General features: G+C 42.4%; 1 protein-coding gene across 1 annotated transcript in view; it reads right to left on the bottom strand.

The window, feature by feature from the left end:
• Nucleotides 1-26,085, bottom strand: part of ABCA13 (ATP binding cassette subfamily A member 13) — a 2,655,493-nt gene that overhangs the window by 650,176 nt on the left and 1,979,232 nt on the right. Inside the window, exons 44-45 of the mRNA XM_085606362.1 lie at nucleotides 8,538-8,592; nucleotides 4,474-4,651 (exon numbers count right to left, since the gene is read on the bottom strand). Of these exons, the coding sequence (XP_085462488.1) occupies nucleotides 4,474-4,651; nucleotides 8,538-8,592 (233 nt within the window). The remainder of the gene's footprint in view (nucleotides 1-4,473; nucleotides 4,652-8,537; nucleotides 8,593-26,085) is intronic.

Genomic DNA, 26,085 nt, shown 5'->3' with positions numbered 1-26,085 from the left:
GTATAGTGTGAGATTTCCATGCTTTCCGGCCTGGGTGATTATGTGTGACATTTCCATGCTTTCTAGTCTGGGTGCTTATGTCAGGTCATCATTTACGATTTACTTTGCTTTAAAAGTTAATACAGCGGAATATCTAATGAAAAATGTGTTGTGCACCATTTTGGTCTTTCTTTTTACAAAATGTTCTTGAGGGCAGGATCCCGCCCCCTCCCCGCCCCCACAACACCTATAGCAGTTGTTAAGCTCGCTTGCTACGCACTGTATGGGGTCTGGTCTAACAAAACTTGCGAGGGCTGCTTTGGGTTACCAGTCGATTTAATTAATACATTTTGTGACTGACAGTGTGAAACTAACTCTGCACACTGCCACCGACATCACCCTGCTTTTGGAGTATTACCTTTATTTACAAATTTAGCACTGGGCTCTTCCGTTATTGCGGATGAGCAGTGCCTCACTGATATGCACCCAGAGACGGTAAAATAAAAAGGTAATTGAGTAAATTCATTACCATTTATTTTTGTTACGCCATCCTAAACGGAGTGTCGGGACGGGGGCGGGCTGCTGTTGAAAGGCAGCAGCAACAGGGAGGATGGTGGGCTACCTTTTGCACTTGTTTAAAGTGCACATGTGTCTTTGGCCGTCTGCCTTGCGATGGCCAGCCACACATACGACTTTTAAACCTAATCCAGCTGTCTTAAGACAAGTGCTCTTGTGAGAGCTGATAGAGGCCACTCCCACCAATCCTGGCCCTGCTCTGATGCTGTGAGAGCAGCGCAAGGATTGGTTAAGAGAGTTAGCTGGGACCCGGGAGTTACGAGGAAAGATGACCGGAGCGAGGAAGAAGCAGCAGCAACCACGGAAATGTATATTTTCTCAATTGTTTGGATTTCTACCACCCATTTACCTGCCCTTCCACTCGCCAAAGTTGGCAGCCAAATTAAAACAGTAAAAATGTACCTTGCCTTGATACCTATCAGTAGCACAAAATGTTTTGCCCAATGGTGACCGGCACAGGTAAGGCGGAGATGGGGTGGGGCTGGGTGGGGGCGAGTCAACAGACAACAGGATAGGTAAAATTAAATTAAAGTTTTTATTTCACACTGTGAGAGTTATCCTCACCCATGAAACAAGCGATCCTCAGGTGCCCAAACCTAAGGAAAAAAACTCTCTCTCAGAAATCCATCTTCTAAAGTCCTAGGCCATAGTCTCTTGCCTGTTGTCACTATTCCTGGCCATGCCCTCTCGTGATTCATAAATCTCAACATCACCCTGACCAGAAATTGTGTTTTCCTATCTTGCTCTGAAGACTGGTTTTGTCACCTACCTCTGATGGTGCATTCATTCCTCCAAGCTAAGATATGAGTGATAAAGTTGCTCTGTAGCTATGCTGCATTGTTACATGGTTCTGACATGTTTTCTTGAGTTGCAGCCATTCTCTTTCGGGACCAGGTGTCTGCGGTGTTCATCTCTGATCAACCATGCCTTGGCCCCGGTAGATACGGGTTTGCCTATATTGGTCCTGAGGAAGGTTGGCCTTAGGGAGCCTGAGAACTGCCAGTATTACAACCTTTGAATGTTGCACTTTTGCATGCTTGGGCTCTCCTGATGAGCATGCACAGTGGGGGGTTTCATGGCTTGCCCGTATCTTCTGGACCTTCTGAAGGGAAATGTTCTGCTGCCTGAGACAGTTGTAGATTTAAGAATCTTGGATTCAGCTGGATGCATTTTTGGGCGGGGCAAGATACAGAGGTGCACATGTTCACAGAAGGGTGAGCCCATTAAGGATTCTTCTGAGTCTCTGGACTCTCATTTGACTCAGCAGTCTCTGATGCCAGATGAGTTCCCAGAAATTGTGAACAAGACTGTGGCAACAGCATTGCCGGGTCGGCCAAGTATCCTTGGTTGGAGGCTGATGAGGAGGACATGGAGGAACTAGAGCCTGAAACTCACAGGGGCATGTTGGTTTAAGGTTCACAGCTGCCAGACGGTCTACTGCACATCAGGGAGCACCTAGGTGTACCTGCTGCGAAGGTCTGCTGATGACCTTGAGTAATTACTTAGTTCTTATTGGCCTCTTTTTTCTGATGTCATTCTTGTCCAAAATCTGGGAAAGCCGTCCTTGCTAGGGAATGGAAGGAGATTGATAAGACTGTTTTCCCTCATTGTATGGACTGTTGCTACCCCTTGAAGAGTTTCAAACTGAGTTTCCTCAGGCAATAAAGAATAATTCCCTTCTAGCTGGCATTACTCCCTCTTCAGCTACGGAGGATTGCCTAGGAGAACCATCACAGGGTCTGGTGGATTAGAGGGTTAATGTGCCCACTCTAGGGGCCTGTGTTTGACATCATGGTCGCAGGTTCAAATCCTGGAGGGTCCACTCAGCCTTTCATCCTTCTGAGGTTGATAAAAATGAGTTGGGTAAAAAATAAATATCTGTTATTCAGAGCCATGATACACTTGGGTGAATGTGCGCTTCACAAATGCACGTTATGTTTCTGTGTGTTTTACTCTCTTATTCAGTGGACAAAACATTGAGGATGCTCTCAAAAGAACATATACTGAAGTTAATTTCTCTTTATGCATTACCACATATTCTGCATGTGCCTCTCAGGCCCTACTGAAGCATTTTTATGTGCTTCATGAGTGCTAGAAAAGAGGTCAGACTGCACTGACCTCCCTCCTTGGCACTTTGAAGCTTGGGTACGCTTTTTTCTGATACAACCTTTAATGGACTGTGTGCAATGATTACCTCCTTGAAGGCTGTGTCAGCAGGTAACTGGCACAACTGCATGTTACCTTGGAAGCTGGATCCTGCAGAAGACCCTCACCACAACCTACCTGTCATTCCTTCATCCAAATATCTTTGGCCCACAGCCTCATGAATGAATGAAACAGTTAAATACAAGAAACTGTTAAAGCCTATTCGAGGACAGTCTTGCATGTCTTGGTTGTTTTTTGTTTCCTTGCAAACAGCAGTTTCAGAAGCAACAGGGCTTTTTGCAGTTGGTCCTTCCATGTGTGGGACCTTGGTCAGGTAATGCTGACAAATCCCAACTTTCTCAACTCCTGACTATGGTGAGAAGATTCCTGCTTCGGTTGGTGATCATTGGCTCATGTTTGCCAATAAGAGAGAGGCTCAAATCATAGATCAATGGGTAATGCAAACTGTCTCCATGAGTTATCAACTCAAGTTCAAGTGTGCCCCTTACAGATTCCTGATTTTGCAGCACCCCCCCTTATGGCAAATAGGATGAAGCCAGAGGTTCTGATGACTGGTGTGGCAGCTCTTTTGAGGAACAGCATGTTGTCCTTGGTGCCTCTGATCAACAGAACAGATGCAGCGTAGTCCATTCTATTGATGGTAATAAAGCACTTTAAATAGAACATCTGGCCCATCCAGGACTTGAAAGCGTCTACTGTTAGCAGACAGAGATGGCTTTCAAGATGGTATCCTCTCAGGCATCATTCCTCTGGTGAGTCCTGGAATCTTCCTGTTTTACTTGCATAAGTAGTTCCAGTGCAACTTTCCCCCCAAAGGTTCTTATGTCTTGGGGTGGGATGCAACCACTCCCAATAGGCTGTCGTGCCCTCTAGTTTCCTTCCTCGCCACGATTTACTGATCATGGTGGTGGCTTCAGGTTCAGGATACTGAATTGTTTTTTTACCTAGACAATTGGCTAACGTGCTCCTTCTTTTTGTAAAGACTCAGAAAGACTCGTCTGAGGTCTTATAGACAATCTGGGAGCTTGGGTTTCTGCTGAACGTGGAAAGGTCCTACCTCTAACCCACTTAAGGTCACCTCTTTTTAGTGACCTAATTGTGCACAGAGATGAGAAAAGGGTTACTTCAATAGGGTACCTTGCCACTTAAGTTCCTCGTCGAGGTTTGTCTAAATTTAAACTTTTTTCATGAAGGGGCCATTCTGAGGGTTCAATGGCACATATCTGATAGAAAGAAAGGAAGATCAAGAGGAATAGGAGCACCAGCGAGGACAGGACAAACAGGAGTACCAGGACAAAGAGTATGACTAGATGGAGGAAGCAGAATAGGATGAAAAGAAATAGCACGAGAACATTTAACCCTCAAAGCAGTAGGACTACCAAGAGGACCACCAAGAGGACCAGCCCCTTGGCGCTTAAGGGGAGATGCACAGGGTGAATAGGAGGGCCACAAGGAGGACAAGGACTACTGGGTGCAGGATGACCAGGAGGGAGAGGACCAGGACCACTATGAGGGCACGACCTGGATCACAAGGAAGATAATGACCATGGCTACCATAAGTGTTTTTAGGTGACATGTAATAGGACATGCCCATAATTAGAGGCCAGGCTTCTTGAAAATGATTCTTAGAAATGTCTTTTGATCCCTACTGCCTTTTAGAGATGTTCCACATCTATAGCCCATTTAAAGCATGTTTTACATTCACTACCTCCTCAATTATTACATCTTAATGATTGGTTAAGTCATATTTACCATGTCATAGATGAAGTTTGCCAACCAGTAGACTTGATAATTAAGCCCTGCAATGTGCTGCAGCCTCTTTGCTCCAGACACTCGGTCCTTCACACTAGCACTTCCAATGGATGCAGTGAGAATGGAGAACCCCAGCATGATGCACAGTGACACTCCACACTGACGGACGTTCTCCAATCTGTGGGGCAAAGATCAATTAAATCAATATCGGAAACAGAGGTAATCAACTGCGCTTCACTTTAGCATCATTAATCAACTGCACTTCCCTTAGGCATGCGCTTTTTCAGTATCTAATTCCTTGTCTACTTTCCACACAAACAGAAGCAAGGAACTTAAAAGTGGTCAAAGATCAAAAGTGATATGTAGCCCCTTCCTACTGATTATTATTCTGAACAAGTTGTGATCAGATCTGCAATGGGTATGCACTATAGCATTATTTTCTACGGGTAGACCAATACAACAATAAAGGGACCCTCATCAGACTTAGGAACCAATTTACAGACTGATGGAATGAGTACAGCCTGTGAGGGTGGTGGAGGACATTAGCACCACACTCCTGGCAGTAATGTGTCCATCATTTTTAGAGATGACCACCAGCAGTCATCCCTGCACCTTGAAAGGCAGCACACTCACAAAGTTCTCTTCAAGATACAAAAGGTTTGGTGGACGACCACCAATGGGTTGGATGGCCGTTAACCAAATGTTTAACTTTTTTGTTTTTCAGAATTAAACTCCCAGAGAAGAAGTTTTCTTCTTTAAAGCAAAATAACAAATGACCCCCCCACACCTTGGGAGATTTCTCCCAGGGTGTGGGGGTCATTATTATTTTTTCTGACTCTCAGTGCCTGGCTTTGCTGGGAGGTGACTAACAAAAAACAAATATCACACTGTCCAGTCTAAATAGAGAGTGCTGTGTGACAGCTTTACTTCAATTGCCCTAATCTGTTGGGCCTTCACATTAAGCTTTCTGTTGATGGAGCCAATTGGGTCTCTACGGACGGAAAGCTTACAGTCCACCCATCTGTAAATCAGGCGGGAAGACCGAGAGTTTGGAGAACACGGTACTCCATCACCCTTGCAATGCAGTAACTGTCCTCAAAACTCAAAATTGTCATCTTAATGACCAGGACACAAATGTGTATTAACAAGGGTAAAACTGGTATTTTGGAATATATGAGGACATTTTGCAAAGGCAACAGTTCAAATTATTAGGTTCTCTGCTCTGTGATGGACAGTTTGATAGTAATACTGCTGTAGAAATTTCTTTTTGACTTTGGATATAGATTTCAGTGTTCTTGTAAAACTCAGTGCCAACAGCTTAAAATGGAAGCCATCAATAACAAAGTGATTTCTTTATTTTTATGGAAACAGTAGTTAGTTGCAATACACATTTTCGCAGTGTAATGTAGATGCTTTATATTGAAAAGGATATATCTTCTTTAGGTAAGTGTTTTGTAAACTCTGTATACAAAATACATTGTATGCATTCTGTTTCCTACTTCTCACACTGTCAGCAAAATGTTTTCAATGAAGTACATTACTCAGTTTCTTTTTTTAATGGCATTTCAATTCAACGAGTTGCATAGGAATGGGGGTTCTATTGCCGGTAGGAAAACAATTTTAACCTGTTGAAAGCTCACCCACGGTTGAAACAGTATGAGAGATATCAGAATGCACAGGGATGACTTTAAGCTTTAGGCATTGCTCACAGTAGTCCATCTTCAGCAAGGAACAGAGGCTAAATGTGAAAACAGAGGGGCTTATTTAAATGCCCCCTGCGCTGCCCCTACGTCACTTTTTCCCGTGGTAGAAGTCACTCACCGGCGGCACAAGGGGCTTGTAAATAAGCCCCAGAGACTGGAGAAGTAGAGCTCACAAAAATGAAACCACCTAAACCCTACAGATAAAAGGCCACATGCATCAAGCGTGTTTCCGGTCGCAAACGGGCCGATTTACAGAATCGTCAGGTTTGTTACTGGAAAAAGCTCTTTACTGATGCATGAACCCATTTCCATTCGCAAATTAGGTAATCACAATTTTTTGCGATTACCAAAATTGCGAATACATTTAGGGAATCGCAAATTGCGATTTCCTAAAGGTGATGCATCAAGCCTTTCCTAAATGCAAACTGTGCATTTAGGAAACACTAATTACCATCAACTTCAACTTAATGGTAATTTGTAAATTCTTTGAAAAATGCACAAAAGGGCATTTTTCATAGTGACATGTGGCGCTCACACATGCCTTTAGGGCATGTATGTGTGCCACATGTGCACACTTACCTTTTTGGGGTGTGGGGGGGTGCAGCAGGAGGGCCTTAGGCCCCCTGGCACCCTTGGAATTGCATTCGCAATTTGCAATTACCAATTTGGTAAGTGCAATTTGCAAATGCATTCCCATTCATTCCTATGCGCCTATAGGCCCGTAGGAATGAATGGAGTGACATTACCTAATAGCGATTTGCAATTTGCGAATCGCTATTAAGTAATGTTTAGGAATCACAATTTATTTTGCGATTCCTACATGCATAACAAATTGCGATTCCTAAATAGCGATTCTTTAAAAATCGCTATTTAGTAATAGCTATTCCATATATTGATGCCCATAGTCACAACAAATTTAGAGACTATATAGACGTGCCTATTCACAATGGTATTTTGTGGTACTCCTGTTGTACTCTTTAAGTTCTCTTACATCTTTTTTATTTGGTCCCCAAACATCTAACATTGGAATAGTGTGGGAATATTCATATAAAGTAAGTATGAACAGAAAGCACTTTTACTAATAGGGACTTAGATGTTTCAGAACCGATTCAAAAAGGCATGTAGGAGTATGTAAAACAGTACTACAGGAGTACTACTTCTCATAATTACAATTGCTAGCATGAATTGCCCCTGAATCGTTAAGCACTGCATTAATGCCATCACTTTAACTAGTCCAGGAATACCAAGGTGGTACTCTCATGCAAAGTTTTACTCATAACAAAGGTGTCAGTAATTCCAAGTTGTAGGAAAACCATGGCATTTCGACTTGCAACTTAAGCAGCCTCTGAAAGTTGATATGGGAATCAGTATTTTCTCCCCAATTCCTGTATTAATTGCACATTTTGGCAGTTTTTTATGCAAACATTTCAATCAAACTTCGCAGTTTGACCAGTAATTAGAGAGCTGTTTTAAGTTTTGGTGGTAAGGATACTCCTTCACAATGGCGACTAAGTATTCTTACCACCACGAATTGGGTCGGCCTTCCGAATTTGAATGCAGGCTGACCTTAGGGTTAATCATGGTGGAGACTACTCTGTCTCTGCCGTAAATAATCCCCTCCGACGGCCTTGTGGAATAAGGGCCGTCGGACAGTGGCCTGTCACTTTTTCAAATAATTTAGATGGGCAGAATGACAAGTCAGTGTTTACTGCCCATCACCACCAGCAGTGAAAAATGCTAAATGCTCACCTTGCCATGGGAGAGTTCCTGGCAATGCTTTATAAAGCTTGGCAGTCATTTATAAATCTGGCGAGAGATCGCCACACCAGTGCGACAGAAAAATATACTCAGTCACCCTGGCAGAACAATGGTACGTCAGGCAATATATAAATGAGGCCCAAGGTTACCAGCTGAATCCCCCTTGGAAGGATACAGTGCGGCCGGCACAGGTAAACGCGGTGAGGTGGTGAGGCGGGGCAGGGTGGAAGTGGGGGGAAGTCGACAGACAATGTAATAGATATAATTAAATAAATAAATAACACCTATTCTGTCTGTCGGCTTTTCCCCCTGCCCCACCCCAAAACCACACCATCTCACTGCATTTACCTGTGCCGGCCGCCACTTGAAGGATAAAAGACTAAGAATACAAACCACGGAACATGATGGTAAAAGGCAAATTTCTGGATGGAATATATTAGGGGATCGAATCACCAGATCCTGATTCCATTTGCAACTGGTCTGATTTTCACACCTACACTCTGCTACTACTTGCGATCTAGCTGTCCTTCTTTGCCTTCCTTCAACAGAAATGTATGCACCAACTATCCTTCTGCAGTGTGAAAGATACCAAGACCAACTTACATTTTGTCTTCATTTAGCAGTGTTCCTCCATATGGTTTGGTGTAAAGCGTGATACCTAAAGAAAGGATTTTAGTCAATTAGCAAATGAGACCTGCTATTTAGCTGGTAAAAGAAACAATCCAGGATGACAGATTACATTACTTGCTGTTACAGTTACACTCAAAGGGTCTCCATTAGCATTACCTCTCCGTCCTGGTTTCCTTACCACAGTCCTTAGTGTATGAGCATTTCCTCCTCCTGAGATAGTGATATGCCCCATATTAAACAGCATGCTTACATTTGCTTTAAACCACAAGTTTGTCTGCCTGTCCTACCTTTGTGTTGACGCAACTATTCCCTACTCTCTGCACAGTTCCCCATAATGACCTTCATGTTTTTTCCTGTCTCCATGTTCAGAAGACAAGATGTGCCCCATTAAACATGCTAAGCACTAATGTAATATTAGACTCTGCCTCTGCGAGTCCTCTTGTACCTTCTGTCCTGACCACCGTAAGTCGGTCTGCATTGCTTTCACATCTGGAGGCTCAACCGAGGTGGGAGTAATGGACCATGGATAGCTCTGCTCAGCTGACACGGCAGCTTCTCCAGGGACTGCATAACTGAAGATTCTGAGCTGAGCTAAGAGTGGTGGGTGAACATTGTGTAAATACTGGCCATGAGCACATAGGAAAGTGCCACAAGTACTCAAACACTGTCCTTATATATTCAGATATCCAAATCTAGTTTCTGGGGGAATTTTGACAGAATTTTAATGTTATTTAAAGCCCAGCCATGGTTGCTACATTTGCGGCATTTTTTGTCTAATGAAAAAACAACAAGATGATGGATGGAATACTCTAATTAATCTCAGCCACTGGCATTTGCTCAGGTCACATCCCAATCCATCATTTTTCACCCACCATGCCACCTCAGTTTGGACCCAGCTATATGCAAATCAGTCTTGCAACTGCTCCTTATGGGAACAGAATCCCATAAGGGAACTGTTTGCCCCAGAGCCTGATGAGCTGTTAAACAAGTCTGCGGAAGACAAAGAATTGGGACGGATGTTCCAAGTTCAGAAGCTTCTTCTACAAAATGTCAGTTTCAGCAATATTGTCAACAGCATAAAAAGCCCTTTCACGGGTGGCTCTTGCTTGGAGTACTACCTTTGAAGACATATCCTGCCAAATCCAGACCCTCTGCAGTTATATATATTTAAAAATCTACAAGTAATATTAAACAATGTTTAAAAAAATATTAACAATAACTAAACAAATTTTAATTAACAAACATATGTCAATAAAAACATATATCACACTTCATTAAAAAAATATGAAAATCGAAAAATAAAATCTAAGTGACAATTCTTCTTCATTAATAATTTAAACATTGATAAAAAAATATTAAAAATAACAGTTCAACATGAATAATACTAGCATAAGCGTTGGACTTTAATGGAATCAGATTTAGTTTTCTAAGAATAATTTAAGCAAAATTAAGAAAACTGTTGGACTTTGGACGGGTTAGATTTAATATTTCCACTCAACTCAAAGCAAAAGCAGGGAAAGTATGGGACATTGGAGGTGTTACATTTACTATTTCAAATCCAATCTAAGTAAAAGCAGAGAAGGTGTTGGACTATGGAGCAGTTAGAGTGAGAATTGCCACCCCTCTCTAAGCAACAGTCGGGAAAATATGCTCGACCTTGGAGGGGTTAGATTTACTATTTAAAATAAAAATATATGCATTATAAATAAAAAAAGAATTATAACAGAAAAAAAGAATTGTAATTAAAAGAAATATTTTAACAAATATTAAACAAAATGGCAAGGAACCATCATGGTGCTTCCTTTCAATGTACTAAAAGTTTGGTGGATGACCACAGTCCATTTTCATAGTCATCTTCCAAACTTTTTCAATTTCTTTTGATTTTAGAAACAAACTCCCAAAGCAGTAGTTTGAGTCTGAAAACAAACCTAATGTACCCAGGCCCTGGGGGAATTCTCTCAGGGTGTGGGGCATTATTGTTTTTTTTATGTCCCTCACTGGCCAGTTCTCATGGTGGTGAAGGACTTGAAAAAAAGACAATACGCTGTCCACCCTAAATAGTGCTGGTGGTGCAATGTCCTTCCTCCAACATAGCCAATAGCAGGTCAATCAATGGTATACTTCAATACATTTTCACAGAGGAACAAAATGGAAAATTCACTCTGTCCCTGCAAATAAATTGCATACCAACATTGAATCAACAAATTCTCTTCTTCTTTTACAATTCTGTTATGAAAACCATGGAGCAGAGCACATTCACACAATATATATCCACTCTTGTCTTGTGTTCTTTTTGGGATGCACTCACTTTGGTACATTCACATGATTGTGTAATTGATATGGGGAATGTATTTTAAAGTACTTGTTGAGAAATGTAATGACATTCAAAAACTGTGCTCTGCTCTATGGTTTTCTGAGGTAAATTATAAAAGAAGAAGAGAATGTATTAATTTAATGTTAGCATGAAATTAATTTGAAAGGACAGGTTGAATTTTCCAGTTTTTCCCTCTGTGAAAAATTATTGAAGTAAGGGAGCAAGGCAACATTTTCATATTCGCCTTCGACAAAGTCCCATGATTGGTATTGGGAGCGCACAGGAAGTGGTTCCGTCTCACCTGTTAGATCTTTCTAGTTGACTGAGAGGCAGAAGGGAGTCAACATTAAAATAAACAATTTAAAGTTCATGTGACCCATTTGGTGACACAATAAGGACCAGGAATCGGTAACTAAAATTAAGTGAACTTATTGCAAAGTAATAATCATTTCAGTAAGTGCAAAAATCAGGAACATGTTATAAATGTAAAGAATCATGACCAGCAAATTAGGGCACTGAAGCGAATTTTAACTCAATAGCATAAAGCATAAAATAATAACAGTCAGAACAATAAAGATGCCAAGAATTTGGAATTGGAGTTCTTTCAGGATACTCCTCTCCTCCTTCGTAAACATGAAAAGGTTCAAAAGTCATTTAATTTAGCTCTAAATCTGAATAAGAATGGTTTGGAATATAAGGTCTCAGGGAAATGTAGACCTGCAGGAAGGTGTCGGCATGGCAAAAACGTCAGTAGAAGTCTTCTTAAAATAGGGAAAAAGTGTTAGCCTAAAGCCACACTCATCTAGAAAGAAAAGGGAAACAGAGATATCTGTACCTCTCAAAATCCAAGGGATCTCTCCTAACCTGTAACAGAGTGAACACTAATTAAAACACACAGATACCTCATCATCAACCATATCTCGCACCACCCCTCCATGGACCAATGATGTTAAACTCCATTTGTACAATTGCTCCATCTCCATACTTTCCCATCTCGCAGAACTTGGATTGCCTCTGCAACCTTGAGTTTCCCTCTGTTCCTTATACATGATGAATAGGAGGTTTCTTCTGCTCATTAAATCATCTAGTTTTTGCCAAGATTTCTATTCCTAGGCCTCACTAGCTCAAATGCATACCACTCCTTTAGCTACAAGATCTTAAGAATGCACCTGCAGAAGAGAGAACATGCAAAGCAAGCAAAATACATTTCATGTTAAGAAATGGAGGCCTGTTATGCTACCTTTAATTAAACATGTGTAATGTGCACCTTGAATACATGATTATGTGTGCACGTATAACTTACAAATAAATGCAACTAAAATTAATGCGTTCATGCTTACATATACAATGCACTTTCAAAGTATGTAATAGAACTTGAAATATGTGAGAACTACACGTTTTCATAATTAAGCTAAACATTAGTGTGCACACGCTCATGAGTCTCTACTTTTCTACAGTAAATACACTTCAGGGGTACATTTGTACTAATCTGTGCTTTAATTGTGTCATATGCAGTTTTATTTATGCAGTTTCATAGAGCATTCTTCTCTTTGGTTTCCATTTGACTTTCCGATCCTCTGCAGCTTGTGCTGTTTATGAGGAGAAAGCCTACACATTCTTCAATTTCTGTGTGTTGCTGGTTACCGGTCTAGCAGTGCTATAACAGCAGGCTATTCAGTCCCGATGCTTGCAGTGATGCGCAGGCGTGCCAATGGTATGCCAAAGGTGCTCCAAATGCGAGCCCACTTGTGCTTGTACGTGCCCGGTTGTCACCAGGAGCCAGATCCCCTGCCTGTTTCACATCAGACCCATGGTATCTCACTAGAATTACCTACTCTTCGGCTGCTTTGCATAAACTTCACTCCCTCCACAGAGCCTGTGTACCCTTTTACACTTCCTGTAACAGGCCCTTTCCAATTTCATTAGAATGCATGGTAGCTAGTTCACATTGTAGATTTCAGTGTTCACAGGAGGTGTTAAAAGACTTGAGTGAACCAACTAGGATTACAGATACCCTTGGTAACTACCCATTTTTCTTCAACCGAATCATCAAATCCCCAGGGCTTAAATGGTATTCTCCTTAATGTTCGGTCATTACCTAAACATACGATTGAACTTTGGGGCTTGCTCTCTTCAATGCTTCCATAAGTAGGTTTCTGACTGAAACCTGGTTGAGCGCGGTATCCTCCTCAGCTATTACGATGGCCTTCCCGGTAAATTATTCCATGTTAAGATTGGATAGGAAGTGCAGGATAGGATGAGGTATTGCTATTATTTTCAAAAACACATTAAATTGTCTATTATAGACTCTGATCTGGTAGAATGGGTGGAGGTTTGCATATTCAAACTTGAACATCCATCCAAGGATCACTGGAAAGGTGCCTTAATATATCGACCACTGGGGTGTATAAAGAAGTTTATTCAGTTCCTAATTGAATAGATTGCTCCTCATGTCCTGGCAGCAAAACATTTTCTTTTATTAGGCAACTTTAATTACCATGCAGAAGACCCTGAAATGTGGAGGGAAACCAGCTTATTGCAGACTTAGCCACTCTCGGACTGCATCGATTTAACGGGCCTATGCATGTAGCAGTGTAAATTCGACAATATCTCAGCAGGATATATTGAATTATTTGGAAAGGTATGTACAAGACATTACAAGGAACAAAAGAGAGGAGACTTAAGGTTGTTCTTTCAAAGCGCCAATAGGCGTCATATATTTAGAAGATCAAAAGAAATGCAGTAATAAGAGCACAACAGGGTATAAATACTCTGGCAACCCTAGTGGAAAAAGGTGTACAAAGTGCTCGTGCTAGTGAAACAACGGCGCTAGTGACAACGTGAACAAACCACAACAGACGGCGCAAAAGAAGCAATATATACAATAAAAGGTTCATATAACAATTTACTCAATAGTATAATTGGTATTTTTCATTATTTCAATGAACCAGGTTTGCGTGCGCCAAGGACGTTTAGGCTGGTGGATAGTGGTCGACGGCGTTTCGATCCTGTCAATTTAGGATCATCATCAGGACCTGGGTCGCCTAAATTGGGAGTGCTCTGTAAAAAACAATTTCCGGATCAGAGCGGCAGTCAGGAGGAAAGAAGAAAGGAGAGCTGGGGCAGGAAACAAAGGGGGGAGGGGGGGGGGGGAGAAATGAAAAGGAAAGATAGGAAAAATGAGAAGGAAAGATAGGGAAACAAAGGGGGGGGGGGTTTATGCGGTGTAGCGGGAAAAGAGGGAAGAAAAAGGGGGGGGGAAAGGGGAAAAGGAAAAGCAGGGAGGGGGTAGTAGTGGGACAGGCAATAACTGGAAGCCTACCTTGCGCACGGGGAGAAGGCGCTGGTGAGAAAACGGGGTATTCAGCAGTGGGTGAATGCCACAGTGAAAGGCGAGGGGAGAATTCCCTCCCTCGGGGTTCTGTGGAAAATGAGGGGGGGGAAAAAAGTAAGAGGTGGAAGTGGAAGGACACAAGGGAAAGGGAGGGCAGCAAGGCTAACAGAGACTCACCGAAGTAAAGGAATTAAAGAAACTTCGCAGGAAGGGCAACCGATGCAGGGGGGGAAACGGTATACAGCCTAGGGAAAAAGAGGGGGGGCAGGAGGTTACCGGCTGTACAACGGGGGTTGAACTGGGAGCGAACAAGGACCAGAAGAAGCTTACCCGAAGGTTAATGGAGCTGGAACCAGACCTAAACCAACCCGCATTCCCACAGAATTTGTGATGGACTTATTACACATTGCCTTAGAAAATAATTATTTTTTGTACAAAGAGGACTTCTATCTGCAAATCAAAGGTGTATCGATGGGAGCATGCTTCGCCCCGAATTTTGCCATTCTCTTTGTTCACAGACTCGAAACTTCCCTTATACTCTCACCCACCAACCCATTCAGACATCAAATTTCCCTGTGGCATAGATACATCGACGATGTCCTTCTACTCTGGAAAGGATGTGCCGCCACCTTGACCTCCTTTGTCAATTGGTTGAACAACTCCCAAACCCACCTGAAATTCACATGTGAACAAACAACCAATGACTTGCCTTTCTTAGATCTGACCATACACGCTGAGGAAGGTCTGATCGGAACATCACTATACCGGAAGCCAACCGAGAGAAACACACTGCTGCACTACTCTAGTTATCATCCACGTGGGCTCAAAGATGGGCTACCTTATGGACAATTTCTTCGGATTCTGAGAAACTGTAAATGGCGCAGAGATTATTTCAAAGAATCAGAAGTCCTATGCAAGAAACTCACAAACAGAGGTTACCCACGAAGATTGGTTTCACGGGCTCGAAAGAGGGCATGGTACTGCCATCGTGATCTCCTACTTACACCTCAGCCTAAGAAAACCAATTCCCGGATTCCATTTGTCTCCCAGTTCAGTCCGAGTAGTAACCAGGTCAAGAAAATTATTACTCGGAATTGGACACTTCTGTGGACGAACAAATCCTTCCAAGAACCGCCACTCTTCTCATACAAACATGGCAACAATTTATCTAACCATCTGGTCCATGCCATCACTTGGCCCAATAAATCGACCACAACTAATACCATCACCTCGAGTTGGGGTTTACCACCCATACTGGGCCATTACAAATGTCAATCATGCAGCGTTTGTGAATTAACAACCAACGCCAAGGATTTTAAGTTCAACAACCAATCACATACCCTGAACACATTTACCAACTGCCGCTCACAGAATGTGATCCATGCCATCGAGTGCCCTTGCCATCTCATCTATATTGGACAAACTACTCAGATGATTAAACAAAGAATCATTCAACATAAGAGCAGAATTAACTGTAAGACCATTACAGCACCTTTGGTCTCACACTATCTGGAACAAAATCACGATGCTCTGGACATGAAATGGCAAGTTATTGATCAGCCTCGCCTGCCTCCCAGAGGGGGAAACCTTCAAGCTCTCCTTGATAAAAGTGAATGCAAATGGATAACTCGTTGCAACTCTGTACACCATGGCTTGAACACGATTGATGAGTGGAACGGTACCATTCATTATACCACCTGATGTGTAGTCACTCCTGGCCCCTTCTACACCCTACTCTGGCCAATCTGTACTCCATCCTCCATGTCCTTACAGACCCAGAAATCCTTAACCCTTTTCTCTGAAATGGTAGTTCATGTTTTAAAACATTGTTGTTTTTCTACAATTTAATTGTCTTTTCTTCCAAGATGTTTGTTCATGCTCATCTCTCTTCATAACACTGTTGTTTACCACAATTGTAGTGTTCATAAGGTCGTAATTGTCCCCTCTCTTTGGTTTCCCTCCTTCTTTCCTCTTTTTTTGCCCCCCCTTCTGTTTCCTTTTCTATGCCTCCCCTTTTTCCCCGCCAACATGCCTGAGCTCACCTTCCTTTATGCCCCTGGCTCCATGTCTCCCCCTTGTCTGCCCTCTTTCCTGCCTTTTCGCTTTCCCCGTCCTTCATTCCACCGGTTCGATCCCCGGCAGCCCCGTTCAACTCTTCCCTTTCCTTCTCTTCGTTCCCCGTTTACCAAGCGTCCATAGCAACCGGGCTGCATTCCCACAACCCTAGTTACCAGACCGCTGACTCATTCCCCGCCTCCCGTCTCCTGCGTCCTATAGACGGCCTCTCCGCGTTACGCCCACTCCTCCCTCATATAGTAGGCACCGTCTTTCACCACATAGTCACTAATCGTCCAAGGGTTGCACACGTTGGTGGCTCCTCTCAACCCCGCGGTAATTTTCCCGCTCCGGATTGATTCCTGTTCCGCTGCTGATCGCCCATTGACACCGCGACCGCAGCCCTGACTCCAGCTCCATTAACCTTCGGGTAAGCTTCTTCTGGTCCTTGTTCGCTCCCAGTTCTACCCCCGTTGTACAGCCGGTAACCTCCTGCCCCCTCTTTTTCCCTAGGCTGTATACCGTTTCTCCCCCTGCATCGGTTGCCCTTCCTGCGAAGTTTCTTTAATTCCTTTACTTCGGTGAGTCTCTGTTAGCCTTGCTGCCCTCCCTTTCCCTTGTGTCCTTCCACTTCCACCTCTTACTTTTTTTTCCCCCCCTCATTTTCCACAGAACCCCGAGGGAGGGAATTCTCCCCTCGCCTTTCACTGTGGCATTCACCCACTGCTGAATACCCCGTTTTCTCACCAGCGCCTTCTCCCCATGCGCAAGGTAGGCTTCCAGTTATTGCCTGTCCCACTACTACCCCCTCCCTGCTTTTCCTTTTCTCCTTTCCCCCCCCTTTTTCTTCCCTCTTTTCCCGCTACACCGCCCCAACCCCCCCCTTTTGTTTCCCTATCTTTCCTTCTCATTTTTCCTATCTTTCCTTTTCATTTCTCCCCCCCCCCCTCCCCCCTTTGTTTCCTGCCCCAGCTCTCCTTTCTTCTTTCCTCCTGACCGCCGCTCTGATCCGGAAATTGTTTTTTACAGAGCACTCCCAATTTAGGCGACCCAGGTCCTGATGATGATCCTAAATTGACAGGATCGAAACGCCGTCGACCACTATCCACCAGCCTAAACGTCCTTGGCGCACGCAAACCTGGTTCATTGAAATAATGAAAAATACCAATTATACTATTGAGTAAATTGTTATATGAACCTTTTATTGTATATATTGCTTCTTTTGCGGCGTCTGTTGTGGTTTGTTCACGTTGTCACTAGCGCCGTTGTTTCACTAGCACGAGCACTTTGTACACCTTTTTCCACTAGGGTTGCCAGAGTATTTATACCCTGTTGTGCTCTTATTACTGCATTTCTTTTGATCTTCTAAATATATGACGCCTATTGGCGCTTTGAAAGAACAACCTTAAGTCTCCTCTCTTTTGTTCCTTGTAATGTCTTGTACATACCTTTCCAAATAATTCAATATATCCTGCTGAGATATTGTCGAATTTACACAGTATTTACCCAATCTCAGTTGGGTCTATGGGTATAACTCCTGTGATTGTTCTACATATGCATGTAGCAGGGCACACGTTAGATCTAATTTTCACAGACTCTATTCCTTTAGCCTGTGAACAGCCACAACCTTTACTTTGAATGGACCTTTCCTTGATCAGTTTTAGGATTTCTACAAAACCAGAAACACATAAAACATCTAAAGTAGTTAAAATCTATTTAGACATTGGCAGTGAATCAATCCCAATCCTTTGCTAAGGCATTCAATCATCCTGGCACAGTAGGTATTTCAGAAGTGGAACAAGCACTTTCAGAATATCACAATGCTTCAAATAGTGCCTTTGATAAAATTAACCCTCTCCAAAAGAGGTCATAATCCCACACATGGTACCTATGCTCCCTGGTGTACGCTGGCCATTAGAATGGAGAAAACATTATGTAAAAAAGTAGAAAGACAGTGGCGGTGCTCTAATAATGCCTGTGATAGGGAGATGTATAAAGCAGCTTTATTGTGCTATCACCGCAACATAAAGGCTGCTCGGAAACTATACATCTCAGATCAAATTTGCCAGTCTAAAAACTTGTCTAAAATGTTTTTTAGAGTTTTAAATGACTTTGTATCCTAGAACATGCACTCTAGACATTCAGTTGTCTCAGCCTCTTTGTGATTCTCTGGCTAATCACTTTGAAGTAAAAGTAAATAAAATCTATCAGAATTTCCCCTATCACCCGGAGGAGACCCGGTTTTTCTTACCTCCCCCGCCCATGGGGTTCCAAACCTGAGAAAGTTCACAGTGTTTTCATTGGAGGAAATTCAGGTGGCACTTGCTTTGGTCAAATCAGGATCTCCTTTAGATATTTGTCCTCCCAATATTTTTTTTGCACTTTCCACTCAGTTGGCCCCTGCCATTCATTCATTATTCAGACTTTCGGTTAATAATGGAAAAATTCATGCAACATGAAAGGCGGGTCAGGTTAGGCTGAACCCAAAAAAGTTAACCTAGCACCTTCAAATCTCTCTAACTATCGTCCAATCTCGTTGCTTCCTTATTGAGTAAGCTCCCGTAAGGATTAACTAACAAACAACTTTTAGAGTACTTTGAGGTTAATCACATCCTGGACCCATCTCAATCAGGATTTAGGCCATTACATAGCACTGAGACAGCCTTGGTAGTGGTCACCGACCATGTTAGAGGTTCTCGAGAGGCCAATATATCATCTATACTAGTGCTGCTTGACTTGCTGGCAGCGTTCGATATGGTGTCTCATCCCAAATTACTCTATAGGTTACAAGAAATTGGCATTCATGGGACAGCGCTAAATTGGCTTGGCAATCTCCTGTCCAACAGAACCCAAAGCATTATATTAGGCTCTTTTAAATCCGGCACATTGTTGCTGGACAAGGGGGTGCACCAGGGCTCCTGTCTTAGCCCTCTGCTCTTCAACATATATGTTGCACCACTTGCAAGAGCCATTGCTTTGGAATTATATTATGTGCAGATGACACACAGCTTATAATCTCCATTGAGAAAGACGTAGCCAAAGCTAAAGAAAGCTTTTTAGCCAGGATGACAGCTATTGCCACATGGATGACAGAAAACTGTCTCCAGTTGACTGTGGAAAAAACAGATATTATGTTGTTTGGCAAGGCCCAATAAATATGGACTGCTGACTGGTGGCCTGCAGAACTTGGCACTGCACCCACACCCAAGCGGTGGTTAAGAACTTGGGAGTCCGCCTTGACCAACCTCTTATCATGAAAGAGCAGGTGATGTCAACATCAGGCTCCTATTTGCAGATCATGCGCTTATTGAAACGAGCCTTTCCCTTCCTTTCACGCTCAGCAAGGAAAACGGTAGTCTAGGCTCTTGTGATTAGTAGCTTGGATTATTGCAACATTTTGTTGGCTCTGGCAAATGAGACGTTATCAAAATTGCAGGTGGTACAGAACCGCGGCATGCCTCATTTGCAATTTGCTATCAGGGACTGCCCCCACTCCCCTTCTGCATACCTCGCATTGACTCTTGGTACGGAAGAGGATAATTTTTTAAATGTGTCGCCTTATACAGAAAGCCCTAACTGGAAATGGCTCTTGTTACTTAGCAACTAAACTTAGACACTACTGGCGGTGAGACTCCTGAGATCAAGTGATAAAGCATTTTAGTCATTCCTCATGTCAAAAAGACCAGTTCTGGCAGCAGGGTTTTTTTTTTAATCCTGGCTCCTTATTACTGGAACAAATTGCCACACCATATTCAAATCTGCTCGGATCACTCTCGTTTTAGGAAGGTACTTAAGACAATCTTGTTCTGATCTAACAGCTCTTGTTGCCTTGTCTCTTGGTTGCGCCGAGATACCCCTTAGGGTGATTCAAGCCTGTCACAAATTAAATTAACACAACATAACATTTGAATGTATCACTCCACGTTAATACATTTAAGGTACACAGAGTATATAGTGCTAAGTGCACGTAAATATGCCGCTCCTGTGGCGTGTAAGGATAGAGCCTAAATTGCGCTGCTCCAGTATGAGTCGAGCTTCAGATGGTTATCAGGCCATTCTGATATGCTACATTTACACCTCAGTCTGCTTTATTGGATGAGGGGGATCTTAGGCATGCAGTTGCTAGGAGCACCAGGATCAGTAAACCGTGCATTGACCATATTAGTCCAAAATGCAAAACCAATCTACTCCTGACAAAACACAATTAGGAAAGCTCTTACATACCTCAGTTAGCCATGCGGTTAACTGTACCTCAGCTTTGCAATTCCACTTCATCACATTCTGCTTGTTTTAAGGCTGTGATGTATTAACTGTTTTAAAGTGGGAGATGCTGGTCTTAAGTCGCTGAATATGGTTTGTGGTCCAGAAAGTCCATGTTCGCCTTGTTAAAACTACTAACTGCATCCAGTTCTTCATAAGGGTGTAATATATTGTAAATTGTAGACCTTAAAACTCTTTCATTACAATGATTTTCCTAGAGTAGAGCTCCAAACCTGCCTTTTATTATGACATGATTTATAGTTAGTGCCCACTAGGAGAGACTTCGCTTCTATAGCTAAACAACTTTGGCATTTTAGCCCCTACTAAATCTTTAAAATAGAAAAGCCACTCTCACAGTTTCTTAAACTTATAACTTGAGCATTTAAATTTCCCACTAGGCAACTAACACTCTGGGAGTTAGCCAGTACTTGTTTGGATGCAGATGACTACTTTCACAAATAAACTCAAGTATAAAGACCCAGCAGGAATATAGTCCATATGTCAGGGGCACTAAGGAAGTCGACCTAGTATTAATTATTTGTCAAGCCTCTGAAATGCGCTAACTGTGAGGTCCAAAGGATCTAGTGATAGCAAAAGTGCTTCTTCTTTTTGCCTATGGGCAATTCATTCATTATTTGTTCAAATCATATCCTTGCTGGACCTTTTTCAGAGACACGTCCCACTGTAGACTTTTTTATACGTTTTCACCTAGAGATTATTTTGCCATTGGAATTCAGCTGTAAACAAAAGACATTTTTCATGAAGACTTCTTCATCTTCTTTGACTTAGATGCTCTGAGAATTACATACAGCATTAGTTATGAAAACCGCAGCTTCGAGGAGCTTCTGGGCTCCAAATGGGAGGATATCAATGTACAATTAAGGAGTAATAAAATGTGCACCGAATCTTGTTTTCGGAAAACATTAGAAACATATGTTATAGAAAAAGAAAAGCGCGTGATCAATGTTACCAAAAGCTGCTAGCTGAGACTACATGATGAGCAGGAACACAATTTCTAGATCAGCAGGTAATAACATCTCATCCTCACATCCACAAAGTCAGAGTTAGGGAAGTATCTGGGGGAGCAGCATGAGAAGAAGACATGCAAAATATGATGCACCTTAAGGTGAGCTTGTATTGAATGCACATCACTTTTTCCAACCCTTTAATTAATCAGGGGAGGTCACAGCTGGCAAAAAGTTACAGTTTGGTAGCAAATGAGACACAAGATTATTGCATGAGTCTTCATGACTAAAGAAAGAGACTCCTCCTCCAATTTGCACATGGACAATAAAAACAGCAGAAGATGGAAGCACTTAGAGGAGAAGACAAAGCGAAGCAAAATCATTATAGTTGGGTAGACGTCTCTTGCAACGCTTTGATCGACCTATAAAAACTGGTTAAAGGCATGTGCCCTTTTCTACGAGCTTTTGGACACATCAATCACTGCAACAGGAGAGAGAATATTTTGCTTCCTCTGGAATCACTGACATGATCGATTTACTGCGGTCAATTTACTGATGGATTTTGTAAATACATAAGATTTTTTCTTGTACTCAACACAAGCCATCATTCAGATATATCGTCGCCTTTCTTATCAGACTGCAAAGGAGTTTCTTGCAGGTATCACTTTTTCTACGAGCTCTTAGTGAAACTATGGGACGTTTGGCATTTCAAGTCACAGTTACTTGGAAACACATAGTGATATATTTTAGCAGAGAATTTGATAAACTTGTCAATCGTCTCTATGCAGTTGGAGATTAATTTTTTTTGTGTTTTTTTTTTAGTCCTCATATATGCCACCAAATGATGTTTGCTCTAGATGGGAACTCTCCGTGCCTTTCACACGAACCAGCTCGATTTCCGCCCCTGGGGTCTGTGTGCGGCAAACCGGGTTCACCCAGAGGTAGGCTGTCTCCTTGTCCAACTCCCGTTCTCTTCTATAAACATAGTAAGTACTAGGGAGGACCGGACCACAAACCCCATGCATAATTATTGGACCGGTGTTATTATTTCTTCACCCAGGCCATTAGTGCAGACCAGATCTTATTGGTACTCGCTTCGTCACAGGCCATGTCTGACTGACTAATCATCATGATGTTTTTTAGACAGTCCGCAAATCTGGGTGGGGCCTCGGACTTCCATTGTCTACAGATTTCTCTCCTGGCTATAAATATCACATAAAACACAAATTGTGAAGCAACGTTCATCTTATACCCCGGTGAAAGACCAAAAAAAACCAGTCTAGGGCAACATATGATCGGTGTTGATAGAACCTCCTCTAAAAAGCTACATATAGCCACCCAATAGCTAGAAATCTTTGGACAATCAATAAACATATGTTGATCATCCGCTGCCGGAAGTTTACACCTGGGGCAATAATAATTATCTGACGCTACCCTGGATAGTTTAGCCGGTGTCCAATAAACCCTATAGGCTGTAAATAGATGGTTCCTCCTCAAATTGGCAGGTTTAATTACTCTCTGAGACATTGAGAATGCATCCATCCAAATTTTCTGTACCTCCTCCATGCTCCCTATTAAACCGTTGCCCCAGAGTTTCCCTACCTCAGAATCTAAACAATCCTCTACCCCGATAAGTGTCTTATACCAGAAGGAGACCTCATGTTTCCAGCCTCCCCCCTGCAGATGGAGTCTAAGATCGGGATGTCCGCTGCAGACCCCCATGATTGTCTTGCCCACCACGCGGACAGTTGGTAAAACTTAAATCTGGTTAGGGACCTGTTGGTTAAATTTACAAGGGACTCCCAGTCCATAAGCCTAGAGTCAAGACAAAGGTCACCCCATGTTTTAATCCCTGCTGCTTTAAGTGGCTGAGACAATTGATCTAAAAGGCATTCAGGAGTTCCTGGGGAGTACCAAATTGGAGCATATAGGTTATAATACGGTATCCCCAATGTTTTCTGGATGTATCCCCAATTTTTAAGCGCCGCCTGTAGGATCTTAAGGCGGACCTTTTTGAAGAATTTTTGATCCCAAATTTGAAGAGGAAAAACTCCAAACCCTGTGGCTGGTCATGTACATTGCCTGGAAAAGGTGGCCCTGTGAAGAAAAGTCCAACTTATTGGCCAAAATTCTGAAATTTTTAAAATGAAAGGCGTGGCAGTATACAAACAAGTCGGGTAAGGCCAAGCCACCTACATTCAAACCTCTCCTCAGTTTCTTCCAGGCTATCCTAGGTGATTTTGTGGCCCATATAAACGATCCAATCTTCCCTTGAAGACTAGCAATATCTTTGGGATTAAATGATAATGGGATAGAATTAAAAAGAAAAGTTATTTTGGGGAGGATAATCATTTTAACAAGATTTACTCTCCCGTAGATATTGAGTGAAGGTTTCCCCATCTTAACATTAATTTACATGCTTCCTTCACAACTCTCTGCCAACTAGTTTTTGGGATATCAACCAATTTTTGGGTTAGATGTATTCCGAGATATCTAATTTTTTGTTTAGCCCCCTCTATAGGGATTAAATTGTTCCAGCCCATTATATCTGTTTTTTCCTTATTAATTTTATACCCAGATACTCTTCCAAATTCCTCCGCTAATTTAAAGAGTCGCGGGATTGCCTCAACATGGCTAGAAGTGTACAAGAGGAGGTCATCAGCGTACAGGGCAGTTTTAAGCGCTAACTCTCCGATTTTAAAAGGTGTGATTGTGCTGTCCCTTCTAAGTGTACAGACAAAAGGCTCTATATAAATGTCAAACAATAAAGGGGACAGGGGCATCCCTGCCTCGTACCTCTAGCAATATTAAACAATTCTGATAGGCCACCATTCACTAAGACCTTTGCTCGAGGGTTCCGATATAAAGATTAACAGCTTCGATAAAAATCGAAGGAAAGCCAAACCTCATCATGGTAGCCCAGAGGTACCCCCAGTTGACCTGATCGAAGGCTTTGGCTGCATCAATTGCTATGATAGCAAGAGGCAGCCCCCTCTCCTCTGCATAATTTATTGCCCCTATTGCCTGAAACGTAAGTTCGTTGAGCTGCCTCCCTGGTATAAACCCTCTCTGGTCTGAGTGTATGATTGTTTTAATGGATCTGGCTAATCTAGTGGCCAGTATCCCAAAAAAAATCTTTAAATCAGAGTTTAACAGTGAGATGGGTCTGTAAGACTCAATTTTTTGTGGATCTTTATTTTGCTTGGCTATCAGGGTTATAGTGGCTTCAGCCCAGGATGGGGGGATACTATCTCCTTGTAAGCGAATTCTGTCAAAGAGTGTCCTGAGCACTGGAACTACTGTTTCAAAATTATCAGAATGTATTTCAACCGGCAGACCATCTGGGCCAGCGGCTTTACCTCTATTCATTTTCTTAAGTTGTTCCTGTATTTCACCATCCATAATTTCACTAGCTAAATAGATCTTATCGGATTCAGACAATTGGGGTAGATCTCTCAAATTAAGCCAGTCAGCAGCCTCCTCCAGTTCAGGTCTGGTGTCCTCTTGATACAAAGCCAACATAAACCCCCTGGGCTCTTCCTTAATCAGCTCGTCCTCTGATATCAATAATCCAGTTTCTCTTTGTACCAATGTCTTAATGTTGTTCCTGACCCTATCCGTCCTTGACCTCCATGCTAGGAGAGCACCACATTTTTCTCCATACTCAAAATTCTTAAATCTGCTGACTTCCCACCTTTCCTTAATGATCTTATCGCTCCTAGCCTTAAATGCTGCTTGTAGTTCCAACAACTGTCTCTCTACTTTCGGAATACTCTCCCTATCTTCCAGGGCAGCCAGCTGTAGATCTAATTCTTTCTTTTTTATAGCTTTAAGATCCTCTATTTCTTTTTTCTTGATGATTTTCCTTCTATAGATCATTTGCGAACCCAACAGCCCCCGTAAATAGGCCTTAAAGGACTCCCAAACAATTTGCACAGTAGAGGAACCAAGATTAAGATTAAAGAAATGAATTATTCTTACTTTTATCTCTACCTTCACTTTTTCATACAGGAGGAGTGCTCTATCAAGTGTCCATCTATATTCAATATTCCTAGATCCTAAATTGAGTACAAGTTCGACCACTGAATGATCCGAGATACCCACCGAGGTATAACAGATCGATACGATGTTTGCAAGCAGTACCTGGTCAGCCAAGAAGAAATCTATTCTAGAAAATTGCTTGTACTTTTTGCTATAAAAAGAATACTTTTGGCTGCATATTTCACTCTCCATAGGTCCAGTAAATTAAAGTCCTTCATGATATTCCTCAACGATGATACAGTTTTAGTAGGAGCACAATATTTGACCCTAGAGGTCCGGTCCAACTGCCTCTCAAAAACCAGATTAAAATCTCCCCCTAATATAACCGGGACTGGGTTCTGTAATAGGCATGCGCTAAGTTTTAAGATGGGACCTGGGTTATCCTCATTCGGGCCATAGTACACTGCACAGGTAAAGAATGAGCCACCTATAGAGAGGGCTGCCACGAGCCATCTACCCGATTGGTCAGTGTCCCATTTCTGGACCTTAATCCCTCTGTTCGATCTAACAACAATTGCTACACCTCTTGTACACCCCTTCTGTTGTGAACAT

This window comes from Triturus cristatus, chromosome 5_2 (assembly GCF_964204655.1).
Source record: "Triturus cristatus chromosome 5_2, aTriCri1.1, whole genome shotgun sequence".
NCBI lineage: Eukaryota > Metazoa > Chordata > Amphibia > Caudata > Salamandridae > Triturus > Triturus cristatus.
The sequence above is the reverse complement of the archived record's forward strand: the minus strand, read 5'-3'. Positions and strand labels throughout refer to the sequence as shown.